Here is a 19,085-nt window from a genome sequence, read left to right on the forward strand (position 1 = left end):
ACTAATGTTATACTGGGTGAAGTTACTGGAAGTGAGGGAATCTGAAGGCAGTACCACACAGCCACTACGTACATTTGGAGCTATTGCACCAATGAAAACTGGTCATACGTGAAAAAGTCAGAAAGGTTCTTTATCAGGAAAGAATCACGTTAAAACCCCGGAAAAAGTATGAATAAACCACGCTAAGAACCCGTAAAACATAGAAGATGACCCGTGTGTGATTGTTGTGCTGTTTATACTCAATTCATTAGTGATTTGTGGTCCAACTAAGTAATTTGAATGTGATATACTAAAAACAATAATCCATTTTATTTAAATTCACCTTTCAAGAAACTCAAGGACAATGTGTACAAAACAGAGGTCCAAAGGTTCAGAAATACTCAATTAAAAACACAATAATTAATGAGTTAACAAATTCAAAAGTGAAGCTCAAAGATAAATGCGCTGTAAAGTGAAACATCTCTGGTACATGCGTGAAAAGTCCGTTAGACATACGTGGAACGGCCGTGGACAGCCACAAATGTGCGTACGCATTAGGGATGGGTGAGACGTCGGTGTCGGTATCGGATATTTATTTGCATAATTTCTAACAATCTGTATCGTTATCGATATTTAAAAAAATCAACCAGTACTTGTCTGACTGTTTTCAAATACACTTTATTATTGAAATGGGCACTTGTTCATAATAGATCCCCGGCACTAGGAAGCTTATGGTTTACAGTTGTGTCCTACAGTCAATCAATAGTATGAATGTTTTTAAATATATACTCAAAGTTTTAAAGTGATACTTGCTCCTTTAAGATCCCTTTTGTATGTTAAAAAGGTCAAGCAAAATGTGATTGTACAGCAAACGAAAAGTTGTGCATTTCTAATAAAGACACAAAAGGGAAATATAAACTTTGGTTATTGTAGACACCTAAATATCGGTTATCGGCCACAGTTGTAGGGGTAATATCAATTATTGCTTTTGGCCGGAAAAAATGAAATCAGCCTATCCCCAGTATGCATCTAACAAAAATCCCTCACAGTTACGTAAGATTTACTTTATAATTGAGTATAAACTATGTAAAGTACAAATAAACAGGTAAAAAAAACTCAATCGACCAAAAATCGTAAACGGCTCAAAACCGAATTCACGTTAAGACCAGTCGGCCCATACCCTCGAGGGACATCGTGACGAACGCAAGAAAAACTCATGAATTATGTATAAATCATGAAACAGCAACATTTCATACGTGGGAAATGCACAAAATGAACGCAGTGGCTGTGTGATACGGCCTTTGGCCTGCAGTTCAGATGTGCTTTAGATGGAATGTTCTTCCATCTTTGGTCCAATCTTCTTGAACTAATACTTCTGGTTTGACATTGAAGCAGGAGATAACAGGAATGTCTTTCGTGTGGCTCCCTGCATCCCTGCTCTGATGTTTCTTAAATGTTGCTGCTACACTCCTGTCATAGGTGACGTGGCAGTGAAGATGCTGAACGTCACCGATCCCACGCCTCAGCAGCTTCAGGCCTTCAAGAATGAAGTAGGCGTCCTCAGGTAATTCCCTAGGATGGGTCGTCACTCCGCAGTGCCTTTCTTCTGTTAAACTCCAACAGAGGCTAAATAAGGTGTGTTTGCGTCAGGAAAACGCGCCATGTCAACATCCTACTGTTCATGGGCTACACTACCAAGCCTCAGCTGGCCATCGTGACCCAGTGGTGTGAGGGTTCTAGTCTGTACCACCACCTGCACATCATCGAGACCAAGTTTGAGATGATCAAGTTGATCGACATCGCCCGACAGACCGCCCAGGGCATGGAGTGAGTTCCTCTACCTGTTTTACTCACGCTCGGCATGCAGTTACCCATAAAGCCCTCTGCTTCCATCCTCAGCTACCTGCACGCCAAGTCCATCATCCACAGAGATCTAAAGAGCAACAGTATCCTTATAATGTTGGTCTGCTTGATGGAGGGATTGAGTGAGGGGGGGGAACCCTGTTGAAAACATGTCCTTGACCCGATTTCCTCCCAGATATTTTCCTACATGAAGACCTGACGGTGAAAATTGGAGACTTTGGCCTGGCAACAGTCAAATCTCGCTGGAGTGGCTCCCACCAGTTTGAACAGCTGTCTGGCTCCATCCTTTGGATGGTTGGTTACCACCTTCTCACCAGTTCAACTCTTCTTTAACTAACCTAAGCCGTGGGCACACGCATCCGTAGGGGGGTTGACCTGTACGGGTGCTGCGGGTGTTTGGGTTGTCTGGGCCTGTAGAGAGCTGCATCTTGAAGGGTGTGTCTTGCAGTTCCCTTGAGGCTCGTACGGCCACTTCAAGGGATGTCATAAAAATGGAACGTGCCGTTGTCGTTCGTGTTTAAGTGTATTGATTGTGATTGATTGTCGTACGTGAAAAATTCGTACGACACACTACTGACGCACTCGCCTACTTTCCCCTTACTTTCCTTTGCGTGTTGTTTGATCCTATGTTCATACCAGGCATGTGAACGCTCTAAATGGGCGTTCTTGAACGCTTTTAGCGTACGATGTTCACACTGGACAGTTGCTACCTGATGCTAGCGCATGTACTCACCAAAGAAAAAGTCTTGGTGAGACATGTCAAAGTGGTGCAAATCTATCTGGTGACTCTTTCTCCAGGCGTTTTCTTTCACAGCTCTATTCCAATATATCAAAGATTTGGTGTCGTCGAATTCCAGCTGGACACGAACTGCAGTTCATTTCTCTTTTTTGATCACTTTGCAGACGGTTGTCACTTCTGTGAATTTAAAGGGACGGTAGCCGTACGTCACTTCCAAATCCGCGTTCAATTGCCATGCGGTTTGGACCCAGATCTCGAAAACTGACCCAAAAACTTGCATAGCGATGCCTGAACACAAGAGTTTTGAACGCGGAAGACCGAAACACAGGTTAACGCGAGTTTGCATCGATTTTTTTTTTTTATGGGAAGTGGTCGCTTGATCGCACGTTTCCGAGCCTGTCGTAAATATGTGTTTGGTAGGACCTTGCAGATCGCCCGTAGAAAGAATTAGCATCAACATACTTTTTGTGTTTACAGGCACCAGAGGTCATCCGGTTACAAGACAAAAATCCCTACAGCTTCCAGTCCGATGTGTACGCCTTCGGCATCGTGCTGTACGAGCTGATGTCAGGATCTCTGCCCTACTCCAACATCAACAACAGAGACCAGGTGGGACGGCAGCCTCATCATGCAGATCAACAGGGTCTTAGTCCAGCTACTTAGATTCCCAAAATACAGTTTACTGTTGCTTTCTGAGGCTGGAAGGTGCTGAAGGTTAGAGGCAGAAGGAATCACAATCATAGGTCCTGGAAACAAAAGATCCCAGATAAAAACTGGATTAGGAGCAAGTCAGAGGCCTGAACGCAGATCTGGACTTGATACCACGGAGTCCAGGCGGACGGTTCTGTTTGCAGTGAGTTGATGGGTTGGAGTCAGAACATTCCCCCATAATTTCAAGCACCTGTGGACCAGAAAGGAACCAACCAGCAGAGAGAGTTGCTAAAGGCCGTGTCACACAGCCACATTTTGTGCGTATTGCACAGAGGAAAATTGGTCATACGTGAATATGTTAGACCCCAACAGGCAAACATGTCTCAAGTCTGGGGGAGACACAACCTTAGCATGTGACAACTGTTTGATTCATTAAAAATCAGACAATGGGACATTCTGGATTTGTCTGACAGTTAACCTATGAGGAAAATGACAGGCCTCTCTCATCTTTTTAAGTGGGAGAAGTTGCACAATTGGTGGCTGACCAAATATTGTTTGGGTGTGTGACACGGCCTTGAAAGAGGACTGACCTGCTCTCCGGTTTGTTTACCGAATCTCCAACAAGGAGGCGACCGCTGTGAAGGTTGACCCCAGATTTGATCGTTTTAATAAGATATTTGAAGTCCAAACCCCCCCCCCCAATGTTTTTATGGTTATTTGTCAAGTAGATCTTCAAAGCCTAACTGTCCACCAGGAGAGTTTGACATCAACATGTGGAGAGACATTTTTATCCACAGACTCTGTCAGCTGATGGCTGATCTGAGATGGGGGGGGGGGCATGAAGAACCGACACAGATGGAGTAAATCCAGTGTTCCTTTCAGACAGAGTAAAAGGTGATTAAAGGTAAAGATGTGAGAATTTACCGATAAAGAACAACAGCAAACATGATTGTTTTTCTTCAATCAAATTATTTCCTAACAAAAGTATTTGAAGACGGACATCTTAAGTTGAATTGTTCACCTCTACAGTTCAGAAGATTCATTTTATTTCCTATATTTTCACTGATTTCTCATTTTCCTGCCATGTTTTGGTAAAATGTTACCAGTTTCAAAGAGCAGATGACTGTAGAGAAGTGAGGAAGACTACAACTCTGCTGAAAAGGAAAAGGAAAAATGGAGACCTATACCTAGTAATAGTTATTCATTTATAATATTATTACAAAAACAATGGCCTTTTTTTTTTTTAAATCAAAATGAACACACAAAGCACCAGTTTTGTCTGATGTGGGGAACGCACAAATGACCACTGACTCCCTCCTCAGATCATTTTCATGGTGGGTCGGGGTTACCTGTCGCCTGACCTCAGCAAGGTGCGCAGCAACTGTCCGAAGGCCATGAAGAGGCTGATGGCTGACTGTCTGAAGAAGAAGAGGGAAGAGCGCCCCCTTTTCCCACAGGTGAGACATTCACTCCGCCTGACACCGATGGAGAGAGCCGACACAACAACCAGGGGACAGACGACTGTGTGAACAAACAGCAACACAACACCAATTGTTCCTTCCATGTTTCATGAAATCACAGAGATCCATCCCAGACCAGGCAGGGATGGGCAAAGTATGACCCGGGGGTCACATGCGGCCCGCCACACTGAAATCATTGAGATTGATACCTCCCATTGATTTATTTTCCCTGTAATTCTGGTGTCTCCCCATAGACCCTTAGATAAAGTGACCATCGTTGAGGTGAAGAAACTTCTCATGCGTTGGTGTTGTGTTGGAACATTTGTTGTTTTTCTAACGTTTAGCAGTGTCTTCCGACTTGGACGGTAATTGATCTGATCATCCCAGCAGCACATGAATGCAGCGTTTTTCTCTAAGTTTGCTTCTTTCCATGAAGGACATCGAGCCGTTGGTGCAACTGGCATTAAAAATGAGACCAAAAGTCACAGTTTTAACATAAAAAACACCAAAATGTTCTGTTTTAAAATAGACATGATAGTTTTCAATCAAAGATAAACCATCTTTTTCTTTAGATTCCATAATGTTTCTTTCTCTTGGGGGATGGATTGCCAAATCCCTCCTGGAACGGCCCTTCTAACACATTTTTAGAATCCTTTTGAGGCCCACGAGTCAAAGAGTTTGCCCACCGCTGGTCTACACTCAGATCTTCTGGATTTGTGTTCATTTTTCAGCCTCTTTTCTTCACTGTTCTGTTGTTAAATGTTTAGCTTCCTGTTTGTTTTCCTCTTTTTTTCTTTTACGGTTTTTAAACTTTTCAGCGGTTTTAGGCTCCTTAAACTAAAATGAAAACATTTTGAACTCCTTATGCTGCGTTCACACCGAACGCACCGCATCGACTACAAATGTGGTTCTCTAAGGTCGACACCGCAGCCGCATGTGGGAGGAGCTACCAGCAAATGTCTTTTTTTATCAGAGAGGAGAAAAATAAAAACAAGAATAAAATCAGGGAATGTTTTTTTATTATTGTCTCGATGAAAATAAGAAAAATATCATAAAGTTCAGGAGGCTGAACCGGGCTGGCTGTCCGTCCATCCGGCAGCGGCTCTCTGTCTGGCCGCCAGCGAGATCCATCGCTCCCCGCCTCCTGGGACAGACTGTCTGGGGTTTACCCGCCTCTGCCCAACAGTAGCCGGGACGGGTTCCTAAAACGCCGCTAGCCCGGAGGAGATACAGCAGGTTAAGAAAGTGAATGGAAGTTCAGGAGAACTATGGATTGATTCACTACATTGGATGTGTCTTCTACCCCCCGTCACTCAAACCGTCCGTCTCATGCCCAAAGTTAGGGCCCTGATTGGTTGATGCTACGCGGCGACTTCCCAGAGTTCACATTTTTAAAAAAAAAGAAGAATTAAGTTTTCCGCCCGGCAACTGGATTGTTTGATAGTCTTTTTAGCATATTTACTCTAATAATTCTTTGTCTTTTCTTTTCTTTTGCTGACTTTATCTTTTTGATGCCTGTTTTCTTTTTAATCATAAAAAAAAAAATAGAAAAAGTGTTTAGCTCATTTTAATTATTAGTTTACGTTAAAGTTTTGCTTTTGACATTGTTGGAATTCCTTTTGCTAATTCATCAATTAGTATTGAACTTGGCAGATTTGACAATAATTCCAGTTTTTGGGTTTCATTTTGTCAGTAAAGCAGGACACTGCTGTAGTCATCTCTGCAGAGTTCGAAGGTCGACAACGACACAACTTCCCATCATGCCTTCATTTCACTTGCAGTACCAGTTTCCAGCAGTAGGAGGCAGAAATGTTTTATTCATAGCTTTTAGTAAAACTTCAAACTGAACGTGTTTCAGCATCAAACCCCCATCTACCTTCAAAAGCTGCCAAAGCAGGGGCCTTGAGGGCTGTCCTGCTTCTGATTGGCTGGACACATGTGGGGCGGGGTTTGGGTCTCCTCAAGCTTTCAGCTTCTGTTTTTGTTGTTGTTGATGTCAGGCTTTCAGCTGCCCGTCTGAAAGGTTTCCTTTGTTTTCCCACAGATCCTGGCGTCCATTGAGCTGCTGGCTCGCTCTTTACCCAAAATCCACCGAAGCGCGTCTGAGCCGTCCCTGAACCGAGCCGGCTTCCAGACGGAGGATTTCAGCCTGTACGCCTGCGCCTCTCCCAAGACTCCCATCCAAGCCGGTGGCTACGGTGAGTTCCCCAGAGCGCCGCGTGACCGCGAAGAACCGGAGAGGTTTGTGTCCCAGTTTACCATCAGCTTTCCTCAACCGTACCCATTCCAGATCACTTTGACTTCTGGACCATGTTTAAAGATGGCTTCCAGATGGGGGTCCACTTGACCCAAAGACGCCGTAGACGACCTTTCTAGACGGGGTTGCAGAGGTTGTTCAGGCTGCCGTCCAGCTCTGACAGCTGAGCTCCTGTCATAGGGCTAAATGACCAAGCTGACCTCAGTTCTGACCCCGTCTTCTTTGTCTTCTTCTTCCAGGGGAGTTTTCTGCATTTAAGTAAAGTCAGCGGATCCCAGAAGCCCCACCCTCGTCACTTCAGCTGTCACGCCCCCGCGCTGGATTCATTAATCACAGATTTAGAGGAGGAGGAGAAGATACGATGTTCTAATGTGTCGCCCTGGAGAGAGTGCCCCCCCTCTCCGGGTCACCTCAGTCCCGCATCCTCCACCGGACAGATGGTGGTGGTGGGGGGATCCCAAAGCAAGGAAAGACTTTGTGGATGAAGGAAGAAGAAAAAGAGGCGGGGTCCTCAGCCCAGCCAGCTGCTTTTAAAGCGACCAACAGGGAGAAGCTCTTTGGAGGCGGAGCTTTCAGAGGCTAGTCTTTGGAGGCGGGGCTTTCGGAGGCTGGGCTTTGGAGGCGGGGCTTTTGGAGGCTGGTCTTTTGAGGCAGAGCTTTCAGAGGCTGGTCTTTGGAGGCGGGGCTTTCAGAGGCGGGGCTTTCTGAAACTGGGCTTTGGAGGCGGAGCTTTCAGAGGCTGGTCTTTGAAGGCGGAGCTTTCAGAGCCTGGTCTTTGGAGGCGGGGCTTTCAGAGGCTGGTCTTTGGAGGCGGAGCTTTCAGAGGCTGGTCTTTGGAGGCGGAGCTTTCAGAGGCTGGTCTTTGGAGGCGGAGCTTTCAGAGGCTGGTTTTTTGAGGTGGAGCTTTCAGAGGCTGGTCTTTGGAGGCGGGGCTTTCTGAAACTGGGCTTTGGAGGCGGAGCTTTCAGAGGCTGGTCTTTGAAGGCAGAGCTTTCAGAGCCTGGTCTTTGGAGGCGGAGCTTTCAGAGCCTGGTCTTTGGAGGCGGAGCTTTCAGAGCCTGGTCTTTGGAGGCGGGCATGCCGCTGGAGCATCGCGGCCTTTCCCAGATGAGCCCGAGGTCGCAGAAGGAGGATCACTTCAAAGATTTTTGTGTTTCGTTTATTTAAATGATGAAGTTCCGGCTTCGGCGAGCTGACAGAAGCTCGTGTGCTCGGTTTGTGAAGGTTCCTGCTCAAAGACTGAACCAGCAGCTCTGGACGGGGATTTACAGAACCATCTGGAACAGACAAGTCCATCCGCTTTCCACGGTTCTGGGTCCTGCCCTCGGGGGGCGCTATTCCCTGGGGGCAGCACCAAAGATGGGTTTGGGTCTTCAGTTCTGGGACTCTGCTTCTTCTCGTGTGCTTCTGTTGTTCTTTTGGCTTGAAGATTCCTCTGCCGGTTTGGTGCCGGACCTGTGCTCCGGCCGGTGTTCCCGTCATTCCAGGTGTTTGGGGTTGAAGGTGTTCATGTCTTGTCGTTTGCCTTCTGTACAGGCAGGCCTGCAGATGTTTACGTATTTATGAGAACTGGGTTTTTGGTTCCGTTCTGAAGGGCAGCAGCAGAACCTTCTCTGGGGAGGGGGAGGGGGTTAGAAATGAAGGATTTGTGAGCAGTGATGGAAGCAGCGGGAAACCTCAGGTTGCCTCGTCACCTTTCTCTCCGGTCAAAAGTTTATCGCACTTTATTGAGTCGCTCAGAATCTCAGTGTTTGAACGGGACCATGGAGGAGGAGGAGGAGGAGGAGAAGGAGGTTTCATCCACCAAAACATTTGAGACGCCGTGGATGTCCGGGCGCCATGGCCTTGGCAGCAGGAGACCATGGATGAAGACGGAGAAGCTGGCTCTGCAGGGATCAGGAGGTCAGATGAAGACGGACCTCTTTAGGTTCTGACCCCCCAGACTGATGAGAATTTACTGTGAAGCCAAATGGATTTTCTGCTCAGATGTGGGTTTTACTGGATCAAAAGGCACAACGACTTAGAAACTTTAGTTTCTGACTTTGCAGAGGAGCATCAGAGGTTGCTGGTTCTGTTCTGAGCCCAGTTCTGCTCACTTACCCCGCTGTTGTCATGGGAGAACTCTCCATAAAAAGCCAAGGGAGAAGCTGCAGCATCAAGTGGTCTCTATCCTCCTCCTCCTCCTCGTCTTTCATCCCGATGAAGGTCCGGAGAGGCCGGTTCGAGTCCAGCTCCGAGCTGCTGATGAAGAGCGTGTGACCGACCGTCTGCTGCTCTGGGATTGGCTCTTTTCCCCTCCCCTTGCATTTTTTTGCCTGTATTGAAAAGTACAGTCACATTCCCCTCCCCATCCTCGTTTGTGCCCCCCGCCCGCCTGCACCTTAAACCCGTCCTCGTGTGGGAGTGGACGGCCGCGTCGTTGTAAATATATGTACAGAGGAGCCGCTGCGGCTTTGCTGGAGGCTGCAGAGAAATGCGACATTTTAAAGAAAAGGTTTCTGTAAAAATATTTAAGGTTGTATGATACGGAGAGAGAGAGAGAGAGAGAGAGAGAGCTTACTGTAATGTGATTATAAAAAAAACGGAAATATTAAAGAGGTGCATGAAAACCACCAATGTGTGCTCTCTTCTTCCACATGGGGGCGGCGTGGAGCAGCTCATAAACTCCTGCATGAAACCTGAAGCAAAAGATTTAGCACTTGATTATCTTAAAAGGAATCCAAGGAATGTGGAAAACTTCACCTGCATGTTCAGTACCAGGTATTTCACTTCATCTGGATAAAGATGTCCATCTTAGGTCAGAGAATCGGATCGTTCTAAATGAACCGATATTGACCAGGAATCGGATCGTCAACCACAAATATTGAATCAGCAGGAATTCTCAAAATGAATCGCTACACCCCTGACATCTCTATTCGTCTGTGTGATTTGTGGAGAACCGTGTGCGTTTGCTCTGCAGACAAACCTCCACCCGTCCGAGTGGTTTAACCCTTGTGCTATCCTACGCACTTTAACATTGGGAGTTGGGTCATCTAGACCCACTAGACAGTGCGCTGAACCTTTTTTCTTCAATGATTTGTGATCTTCACTGGTGTCCATGGATCACATGAAATCTTTCCACCTTTATCCACCTTTGTCATGGTAGGAAGAACACGTCACTGTAAGGGGGGGGGTCATCTAAGATAGCACAAGGGATAAGGCTTCGACAGAACGCTCTGCAGTCCTGCAGATCAGTCTGTAGTCATTTAAACGTGACGTTGTGGGGAGGGGGATTGCGTCGCTGCTCTTATAATATTCAGGGCCAGGGGCTGCTGTGTATTATTCAGCTCCAAACAGGAAATAGAAAAAAATCAGAAACCATAACATACAGTCTAAATAGCATGAATGGTGATGACCTTCTTGTCTGCTTAAGGTGACATGGACATAATATTCTGACATTTGTCAAACGTCCTGGGCTTCTCAACGAGATCACATGGAAAGGATAAACCCACCGGGGACGCTCTGACACACTGATTCTGCTTCTCTAGCATATGTTTTCTAATGAGTCTGCTGGTTCTGGTTTTTGTTTGGACTTGATGCTGGGATTCTGAATGAAATTCACTCAACATCTTCATTTCCTCTACAGAAGGACCAATGCTCATTGGTTCCACTGGTGTCTGTGTTGGGAGGTAAGGAGGTATTATTATACAAAGTTTACTTTCCTCACCGTGTCCTCAGTTGGTTCTTTGGATCGGGCGGGTTGCCTGTTCTGGCTGTGGGCCTGTCTTCAGGGTAGGTGCCAGCAATTCACCGATGCAGGCGGCTCCCTGGAAGCACTTTCCTCAAATGTTCTGTGACTTTGAAAAAAAAAAAAAGGTTTGGGAGATTTTATTTTGTTGATGTGCAAAAAATGCTTTATGAATAAAGGTTTGATTGATTGAATAGATCTGACGATAAACCCCATCAGCTTGGGTAAGCACAGCTACTGGAAGCAGTTAGTCCCCAATGGCCTTACGGGTGGAAGATGAGAGAATGTTAGTGCCGTTCATGTAAGAGGTGCCCCCTCCATGTCTGCAGACTCACTGTTAGAAAGGAGGTCATGACCTCATCAGTTTGTGTATCACGTGCGCTCACTGTGCATGCAGCATTTGCGTGGGGTCAGTAAGGAGCCAGTACAAGCACCTTCCCAACGACTAGAGTATGCCGTAGGGACAGCGTACGACATCATCACGGGTGCGTCATGAGTGCGTGGAGCACACATTATCCATACATTTTCATGACGTCTCATTACAAGAAAGAATCCAGGAAATTCCATTGTTTTATTCTTAAAGAATTAATTTGTATAATGGAGCAGAAAATAAGGATTCAGCTCCAACAAACAAGACTTCTGATCCTTACAGACCTGTTCCTTCTTCTTCAAGACAATCTTCTACCCACCACTTGTATTAGTGTCACCTGCTTGACAAGGAGGATTGGGAGGAGGTCATGTGGTCAGAAGAAACCAAAACTGAAATCCTTAAATGCCACTTGCCATGTTTGGAGGAGAAAAAATGTTTAATTATATCCCAAGAACACCATAACCATTGTGAAGCACAGGGGTGGAAACATCATGGTTTGGGGCTGTTTATATGTAAAGCCAACTCTATGACTGATCCGTATTGAGGAAAATGTGGTTATTTATGGAAAGATTTTGGACGAAAAAATTCTTCTTCCATCAGAGAGAACATTGAGGATGAACGTGTCTGGATCTTCCGGCATGACTATGACCCCAAACACATCACCAAGGCAACCAAGGAGTGGATACATAAAAAGCGTTTCAAGGTTCTGGGGGCGTCTAACCAATCTCTGGACCTCAATCCAACAGAGAATCTGTGGAGGAAGTTGAAAGTCTTTTTTCCCCAAAACATCACAGCTCTAGAGGAGATCTGCATGGAGGAATGGACCAAAATAGCAACTCCAATGCAAATCTGCCTACAGCCTACAGGATATGTTTGACGTCTGCCTTAGAAACCAGGGTTACATTACAAAGTATTCAGGTGAACTTTTGTTTTTGACCAAATTCTTCTTTATCTGTTTTGTCACTGTAAGAGCTACATTGTTTTCTATACCCACTGTATTCCAGTTTGGGGTTATGTGAGTCCACCGAGCCGCTGATTGGTGAAGGTGGGGTTCAGGACAGTCATCCAGTTTATTGTAGGGCCACACAGAGACAACCACACACACTCACATTCACACCTAAAGCCTCAGCTGCCCTTACAGATGGATACGGGCCTTCCCCAGGCACAAAAAGGGGCAGATCTGTTCAGAATGCGCTCAAAAACCTGCAGCACCTGCATGTAACTAAGGCTTTGGAGACAGTTTATAGCACAGGCGTCAAACTCCAGGCCCAGAGGGCCAGTGTCCCAGCAGCTTCTTATTGTCAAAACACACCTGATCCAGGTAACCAGCAGCAGGTACAGCTGGGATCCCGGCTCTCGAGGCGCCCACTGCCCCCCCTGGTTCAAAGTCGACGCATGAATCATGTTTTTGAGCCGAGGGGGGAAGCCGGGGCGCCCACAGAGGCATGCAGGAGGGAGAAAAAGGCAGAGGCCGGATTGCTAAGCGCTACACCACCGTGTCGCCCCCCCCCCCGTAAATCACTGAATAATTACTCTGAGAAAGCATTACCATGATCACTGTCTTCAAACGGATGAATATCATTGGAACCTCATTAAAGCGGCGGCCCTTCACATTCATCTGCACTCAAGCAGCAGCTCTCGGTTTGAAAAGACGTCGCTGATCTAGTTCCACATATGCCAGGGGGGAGTAAATTAACCAAGCCAGGCTGGATCACAGACACTGAAAGGGTTGCTTCAGTGATTTGTGGGGGTCACCGACCTCTATTACAACTCTGGAGATCTTCTGTTATCGCCCGCTCCGTCTGCAAGAAAGACTCTGGCTGATAGGAGAGGAGAGCTGCTCTCAATCAGCGGGCAGATCGTGGAGCTTCTGCCCCCCCCCCCCCCCCCCAGAGTCCTCATTTATCATCTATTTTAGAGCCTCGCGCTGCGCATCCTTCCACGGAAATGCCCTCTAACTTTCCCAGCGAGGAGCAGTCGGCATGGAAACAAGGGAGCTCGGCTGCCGGTGCGGCGCCGGTCACAGGGGGGCGGAGTTTGGAACAATCGGCAGGAAGCTGGAGTTGGCAAAGTGACCGCCACTCAAAAAAGAGGCGATTTGGAAGATTTTGGAATAAAATATGAACAGAACAAGAATGTTAGCATGGTTCTATGGTGTAGTGGTTAGCACTCTGGACTCTGAATCCAGTCTGAGTTCAAATCTCAGTAGAACCTTAAAACACTCCTTACTCATCATTGTTACGTGGATCTAAACACTCCAGTTCCTCAATGTGATGATTTAAAATTTACAAACACCCTCAAACATGTCTTTACTTCCCTGGCCTCTGGGAACGGAAAAAAAACACAATGATCTTCACTGTTAGTGTACAAAATGTGCTGTGTTAGTTTTTACATATAATACTTATTTTCATAATAAATCTTTATCTTGGTTACAACAGTTTCCAATTTTTTACAGTTTTTCTTATAAAAACATGTAACAGTGCAGTTGCAATTATGGTTCTATGGTGTAATGGTTAGCAATTTATGGAAGCCATTGTGTAGCATAACTAACCCTTGTGCTATCTTACATGACCCCCCCACCCTTAAATTGACGTGTTCTTCCTACCATGACAAAGGTGGATAAAGGTGGAAAGATTTCATGTAACCCATGGAAACCAGTGAAGATCACAAATCATTGAAGAAAAAAGGTTCAGAGCACTGTCTAGTGGGTCTAGATCAGTGTTTTTCAACCAGTGTGCCGCGGCACACTAGTGTGCCGTGGGAGATGGTCAAGTGTGCCGTGTGAAATCACCCTCATTCACTGATCTAAAAACATTTTCCATCTCCAGGATTTCAGCTCTGTGTTCATCCAAACAGGCCCTGATAAAACACTGAGTAGTTAGGAATATAAAAGATCGTAAAATACTTTTTCTTTGCGTTTATTTTATTTTATTAAAGACATTTTGATAAGAATGACGTACCGCGATTCAGCTGTATTTAGGAAAAGTCCCACCCCTTTACCTGTCTCCACCAATCATTCTTGGGGGGCTTAATCTCATGTCATCGGTCTGACCAATCAGAAGTGGTTAAAGTCTTCACTTCCTTGTCCCGATTTAGCTCGTAAAGTCGCTCAGTTCTAACAAAAACACCAGCTAAAGCTCGTCTTTAGCGGTGTAGCTTTCCACAGAATCCGGTATCAGACCGTGGAACAAGTGAACAAAACAATGAAGCTCCGAAAAGCGATCTCCGCCGGCCGTTTTTATGCACTACATCTCCCATGATGCATTGGGTTGTGAGAGTGACAGCGTAAAAGGAGTTCTGTTGTTAAACGTCTTGAAAACAACGAACACACTTCAAACTTTTTTTAAATCTTCTAACTTAACTTTTATTACATCTTTTAGAAAAACAGCTGCAACTTCCAGCTTTTTCTGCAATAATTATCTCAAAAATGCATGTGAGATTGTGGAGGGGCTGTAGATCAATACAGACTATGAGTTTCTCCTTTTTTTTTCATTTCTGGATGCTGGTGTGCCGCGGGATTTTTTTTAAGCTTAAAGTGTGCCGCGGCTCAGAAAAGGTTGAAAAACACTGGTCTAGATGACCCAACTCCCAATGGTAAAGTGCCTAGGATAGCACAAGGGTTACACAACTGTTGCTTTTAGAATCCAGGGCACTAGATAATTCTGCACCACATCGTTTTTTTAGTGGCTATCCCTTGTGCTTTCTTGTGGGGTCCAGATGACCCCACGCGCTAACGTGCCTCCAACGTTGGGAGTCGGGTCGCTGAACCTTTTTTCCTCAATGATTTGTGATCTTCACTGGTGTCCATGGGTTACATGAAATCTTTCCACCTTTATCCACCTTTATCATGGTAGGAAGAACACGTCAATGTAAGGGTGGGGTCATCTGGACCCCACAAGCCAGCACAAGGGTTAGGGAGGGAATTCAAACATCGCCATAGCGATCCAGATCCGACCATCATGTTACTCGGCTCTCTTCCACTTTTACTTTTGATTTGTGTTTATGTGTACCTCTGCTTTTGCACTTCAGACTGTAAACAGACAGGAATCTCAGGAACAGATTCTTTTCCTTCTTTTCCCCTTCCTGATTATGCAGTTGGACGGTGACTTTGGAAGAAGCCTCCTCCCCCTCCTCCCATCATGCCCTGCAGCTAATCCTCCCACTCCGTTCTGAACCTTTTCCAGACTTCCAGGATGGTGGATGTTCTGGATCCTACCTGTTCAGTGTCACACACACACACACACACACACGCACACACACACACACACACACACACACCCACACCCACACCCACACACCCACACACACACACACACACACACAAAAACAGATTCAGGCTAAAGCTAGTCTTCAAGCAGCTTGACTTCCTTCAATCTACTAACAGACTTTCTTAAACAGGAGTGTGGATTGTGGTTCAGCAGGAGGCTGAAAAGGGTTTTCAGAGGTTTTGGAGTCAGTGTTGAATTTCTGAAGGATCCAGCTGGTCTCAGAAAGATCCCTCACTGGGATTTGACCCATCCCAACTGGGGATCTCTGAGCACAAACTGAGACGGCAGCTTGGTTGGTGAGCTCTGAACATCTTTGGATTCTAAATTGAATTCCTGCTGTTTGGGTTGTGGAGGTAAACTTGTTTCTCCTGTCAGCCACAGAGGAAATCCAACCGTCACCCCCTCCACCCCAGAGCAGAAATGTGCACCAGCGGCTAGTTTTCCTCAGCAGCAGGGGTGTCATTACTCAAAGTCGGTGCTGCCGTCCCTGCAGACGCACAACAGAGGAACACGGAGCTGCAGAGCGCCAATCCTCAGATTGATCCACGGAAACTGCCTTTTATCTGTGTTCAGCGCAGTTTTACTCTGCATCTTTATTTAAACCTGAAGTATAGCTAAAGTAATGAATAATAGGACAGAACTTAGGTTTTTTTTCTGAAGAATGAAAAAATGAAGGAGACAAAACTAAAACATGATGGGATGCATGATGGTGACGCCGCTGTAAACAGTTTAAATGAACCCAAATAAAAAGGTGGACATTCTGGTTTAGATGGGGATGTGTCATAAATACAAATAATCCCAGATGGGGAACAGAAAAAGGAAGAAGGAAAAGCTCAGAAAGCTGTTCTGATGTACGGACACACTGACGTCACATTCTGCAAAACATAATCAGATCTTGTGATTGAATACATATTTTAAGCTGACTCCCATTCAGAGGGCAACACCTGCGTTTGGCGTCCCACACGAACAAAGAGACAACAAGAGTCTTAGAAAAGGGGTTTCTAATCCACCTTCAGGTGTGTTTGACCTCATGCTGAGTCACAAACCACCCCTATGCTGCGCTTTAGAACAGTGTGACCAATGGGGGGGCAGACTGTAGATGGGACTTTGGATAAACTGGGTGAGGAACCACAAGGGCAGAGCTTTGATTCTGCCATGGCGGCTGCTTTGCTGCATGAGTGCTCGCTTCAGTAGGTTGTGTGGAAGCTTTGCATATTATTGTTGATGTTTTGATGTTGCAGCGCCTGTTGCCACGGTTTTCTGGGTTTTAATTTGTTCTGAATAAACAAAGGAAATTAAAGCTGTGGATGGCGTTGTATGGCACGCAGGCCCAACCTGCCTTAAAGTCCCCTCCCAATGCCTCCTGACTACCTGCCCTCACTGGTTAAGGGGCTGCTACACGCCCCCCACTCTTCCTTTCTGCCCCTCCCACCTTGATCAGAGCTGCACGCGACCAATTCATAATAGAAGCCTTTTATAAAAATGGCGGCTTTTCTTTTGGTTTTCTCTCCAAAGAAAAGCATTTCCTTTTTTGAACCTGTCAGGGGGGTGAATCAGCAAAAGAAAGTTTTTGTGTTTCCTTGTGTTAACAACGCCAGCATTTGAAATATAGTTATATTGTAATGTCATGTTGTTTTGATCCGTCTAAATTCACGCATAAAATTTTCACAATATTTTGGTCAATAAAGCGAGCAACAAGGCGCCGTTCAACATCTGCAATTTCTAATTCCAACATTTTTTCCAAAGTACTTTCCCAATGATGCTCGAGGAGTTTGGAACCAATAGATCAGAGAGTTTGAATTTGTAGAAGGTAACAGCAGTGACGTGCGGTCAGGTGAGGAAAGTGAGGCTCAGCCTCACCTGCCATTGTGGTAAAATAGAAAAACGTGCATTAAGTAAATATTATTTTCCACTGATCCGTGTTAAAGATACATTTTCAGTTGACTTGACACGTTTTTACACAGTGTCTGAGGTAAAAATCGCTGACTTTGAGTGTTGTGTGATCACAGACGGAGCGGAAACTCCGGGTGCTCCGGAGCGCTTCGTCTCATGTCTGACGGCAGGGGTCAGTTTAATCCCCCTTGTGCTATCTTAGATGACCCCACCCTTCCATTGACGTGTTCTCCCTACCATGACAAAGGTGGATAAAGGTGGAAAGATTTCATGTAATCCATGGACACCAGTGAAGATCACAAATCATTGAAAAAAAAAGGTTCAGCGCACTGACTAGTGGGTCTAGATGACCCAACTCCCAATGTTAAAGTACCTAGGATAGCACAAGGGTTAAACAGAGACGTGCGGTCAGAGCGCTGCTGTAAGGGCGAAGAAAAGACTGCTGGCCCCCTCACTAGGGGGGAGACGTGAGCTGACAGCTGCTTTGTGGCTTTACTGGTGCAGGTCAAGCTGCTGGAAGCTAATCCAGACGTTTCCGGAGGCAACAAAGTCACCCCAGCTGGCTCTCACTCTACCAGCTACAACAGCATCAGTGGAGAGGTCATTCTCAGAAACAGAACAGACTGAGGATGGCTTTCTTCATTGGCCATAATCTGGCCAATGAAAGGGAGAGACTCATTAAACTAAAGGTAAATAAGGAAGACTTTTCCAGCAGATTATAGAGCTTTTTGTGAATTAGGATCATCTCATGGACTCAAAAAGTAAGGCCAAACATGGTTTTCAATTTTTGCTCATTAAAAATAACATGGGAGTAAGTGGAAAAAAGGTATTTGAAAACCAAATTTTAGGCCTAAAAGAATCATTTTTATGATCATTTTCACTGACAACATTTGATGACTGATTAAAGCACCAGAATTTGAAGTTGGAAAAATACCAGAAAAAGTTACTGAGAGTCAAAATGAAATGTGTGCTGAACACATCTGTATACTTTCATTTGTTTACAGTATATATGAATAATCTCTACACATGAAGAGTGTTCTATCCGTCTATAAAAGAAATGTTCTCCGTAGGACAAATATGTCCTTGTGTGTGTTTTATATGCTATAACCTGCTGTTGGATGGATGGTTAAATATTCAGTTCTTGCCATTGTAAATCTGACTCCAGAGGAGTCGTTGCCTCACCAGCCATCAACCTCACTTCACGTCACTGACAAGACGTCATTTGTTTTTCGTGATAAAATTCAAGATGGTAGCTTTTTCCTGAGGTCAAAGGTCAAGGAAACTTCAGTTCTTGTTTTAGACTTTTCCCATAATGTGTTAAAAATATGAAAATCGCCAAATCAGACCCTGGAAATATGACAAAAACCCACCATCACCCAGAATGAGGAGCGCTTGTCCTCCAGGATGAAGACCTGATGGAGAGATGTGACAGGAACCAGATCCCTGCCTGGATTCTGGAACCAGAACCCTGCATGGATGCAGGAAGCAGATCCCTGCATGGATGCAGGAACCAGATCTATGCATAAATGCAGGAACCAGATCACAACATGGATGCATATCCCTGCATGGATGAAGGAAGCAGATCTCTGCAAGAATGCAGGAACCAGATCCCTACATGGATGCAGGAACCAGATCACAACATGGATGCATATCCCTGCATGGATGCAGGAACCAGATCTCTGCATAAATGCAGGAACCAGATCACAACATGGATGCATATCCCTGCATGGATGCAGGAACCAGATCTCTGCAAGAATGCAGGAACCAGATCCCTACATAGATGTAGGAAGCAGATCTCTGCATGAATGCAGGAACTGGATCCCTACATGGATACAGGAAGCAGATCTCTGCATGAATGCAGGAACAAAATCACTGCAT

At 45.5% G+C, this 19,085-nt stretch overlaps 1 protein-coding gene, 1 long non-coding RNA gene and 1 other non-coding gene across 3 annotated transcripts in view; 2 read left to right on the top strand and 1 right to left on the bottom strand.

Moving 5' to 3' along the window:
* Window positions 1–9,561, top strand: part of braf (B-Raf proto-oncogene, serine/threonine kinase) — a 27,458-nt gene extending 17,897 nt beyond the window's left edge. Inside the window, exons 12-19 of the mRNA XM_023952366.2 lie at window positions 1,459–1,543; window positions 1,630–1,806; window positions 1,879–1,925; window positions 2,018–2,136; window positions 3,059–3,190; window positions 4,555–4,689; window positions 6,737–6,890; window positions 7,189–9,561. Of these exons, the coding sequence (XP_023808134.1) occupies window positions 1,459–1,543; window positions 1,630–1,806; window positions 1,879–1,925; window positions 2,018–2,136; window positions 3,059–3,190; window positions 4,555–4,689; window positions 6,737–6,890; window positions 7,189–7,211 (872 nt within the window). The 3' untranslated portion in view covers window positions 7,212–9,561. The remainder of the gene's footprint in view (window positions 1–1,458; window positions 1,544–1,629; window positions 1,807–1,878; window positions 1,926–2,017; window positions 2,137–3,058; window positions 3,191–4,554; window positions 4,690–6,736; window positions 6,891–7,188) is intronic.
* LOC144989375 (uncharacterized) lies at window positions 9,430–10,780 on the bottom strand. The gene is made up of 2 exons (XR_013653521.1): window positions 10,656–10,780; window positions 9,430–9,627 (listed from the first exon to the last, which is right to left on the bottom strand). It is a non-coding gene; the product is annotated as an uncharacterized LOC144989375 (long non-coding RNA).
* A 2,411-nt stretch (window positions 10,781–13,191) lies between these two features.
* Window positions 13,192–13,260, top strand: trnaq-cug (transfer RNA glutamine (anticodon CUG)). The gene has a single exon. It is a non-coding gene; the product is annotated as a tRNA-Gln (tRNA).
* Window positions 13,261–19,085: the final 5,825 nt, after the last annotated feature.

Source organism: Oryzias latipes, chromosome 23, assembly GCF_053564925.1.
Source record: "Oryzias latipes strain Hd-rR chromosome 23, Olatipes_Hd-rR_3.1".
Lineage (NCBI taxonomy): Eukaryota > Metazoa > Chordata > Actinopteri > Beloniformes > Adrianichthyidae > Oryzias > Oryzias latipes.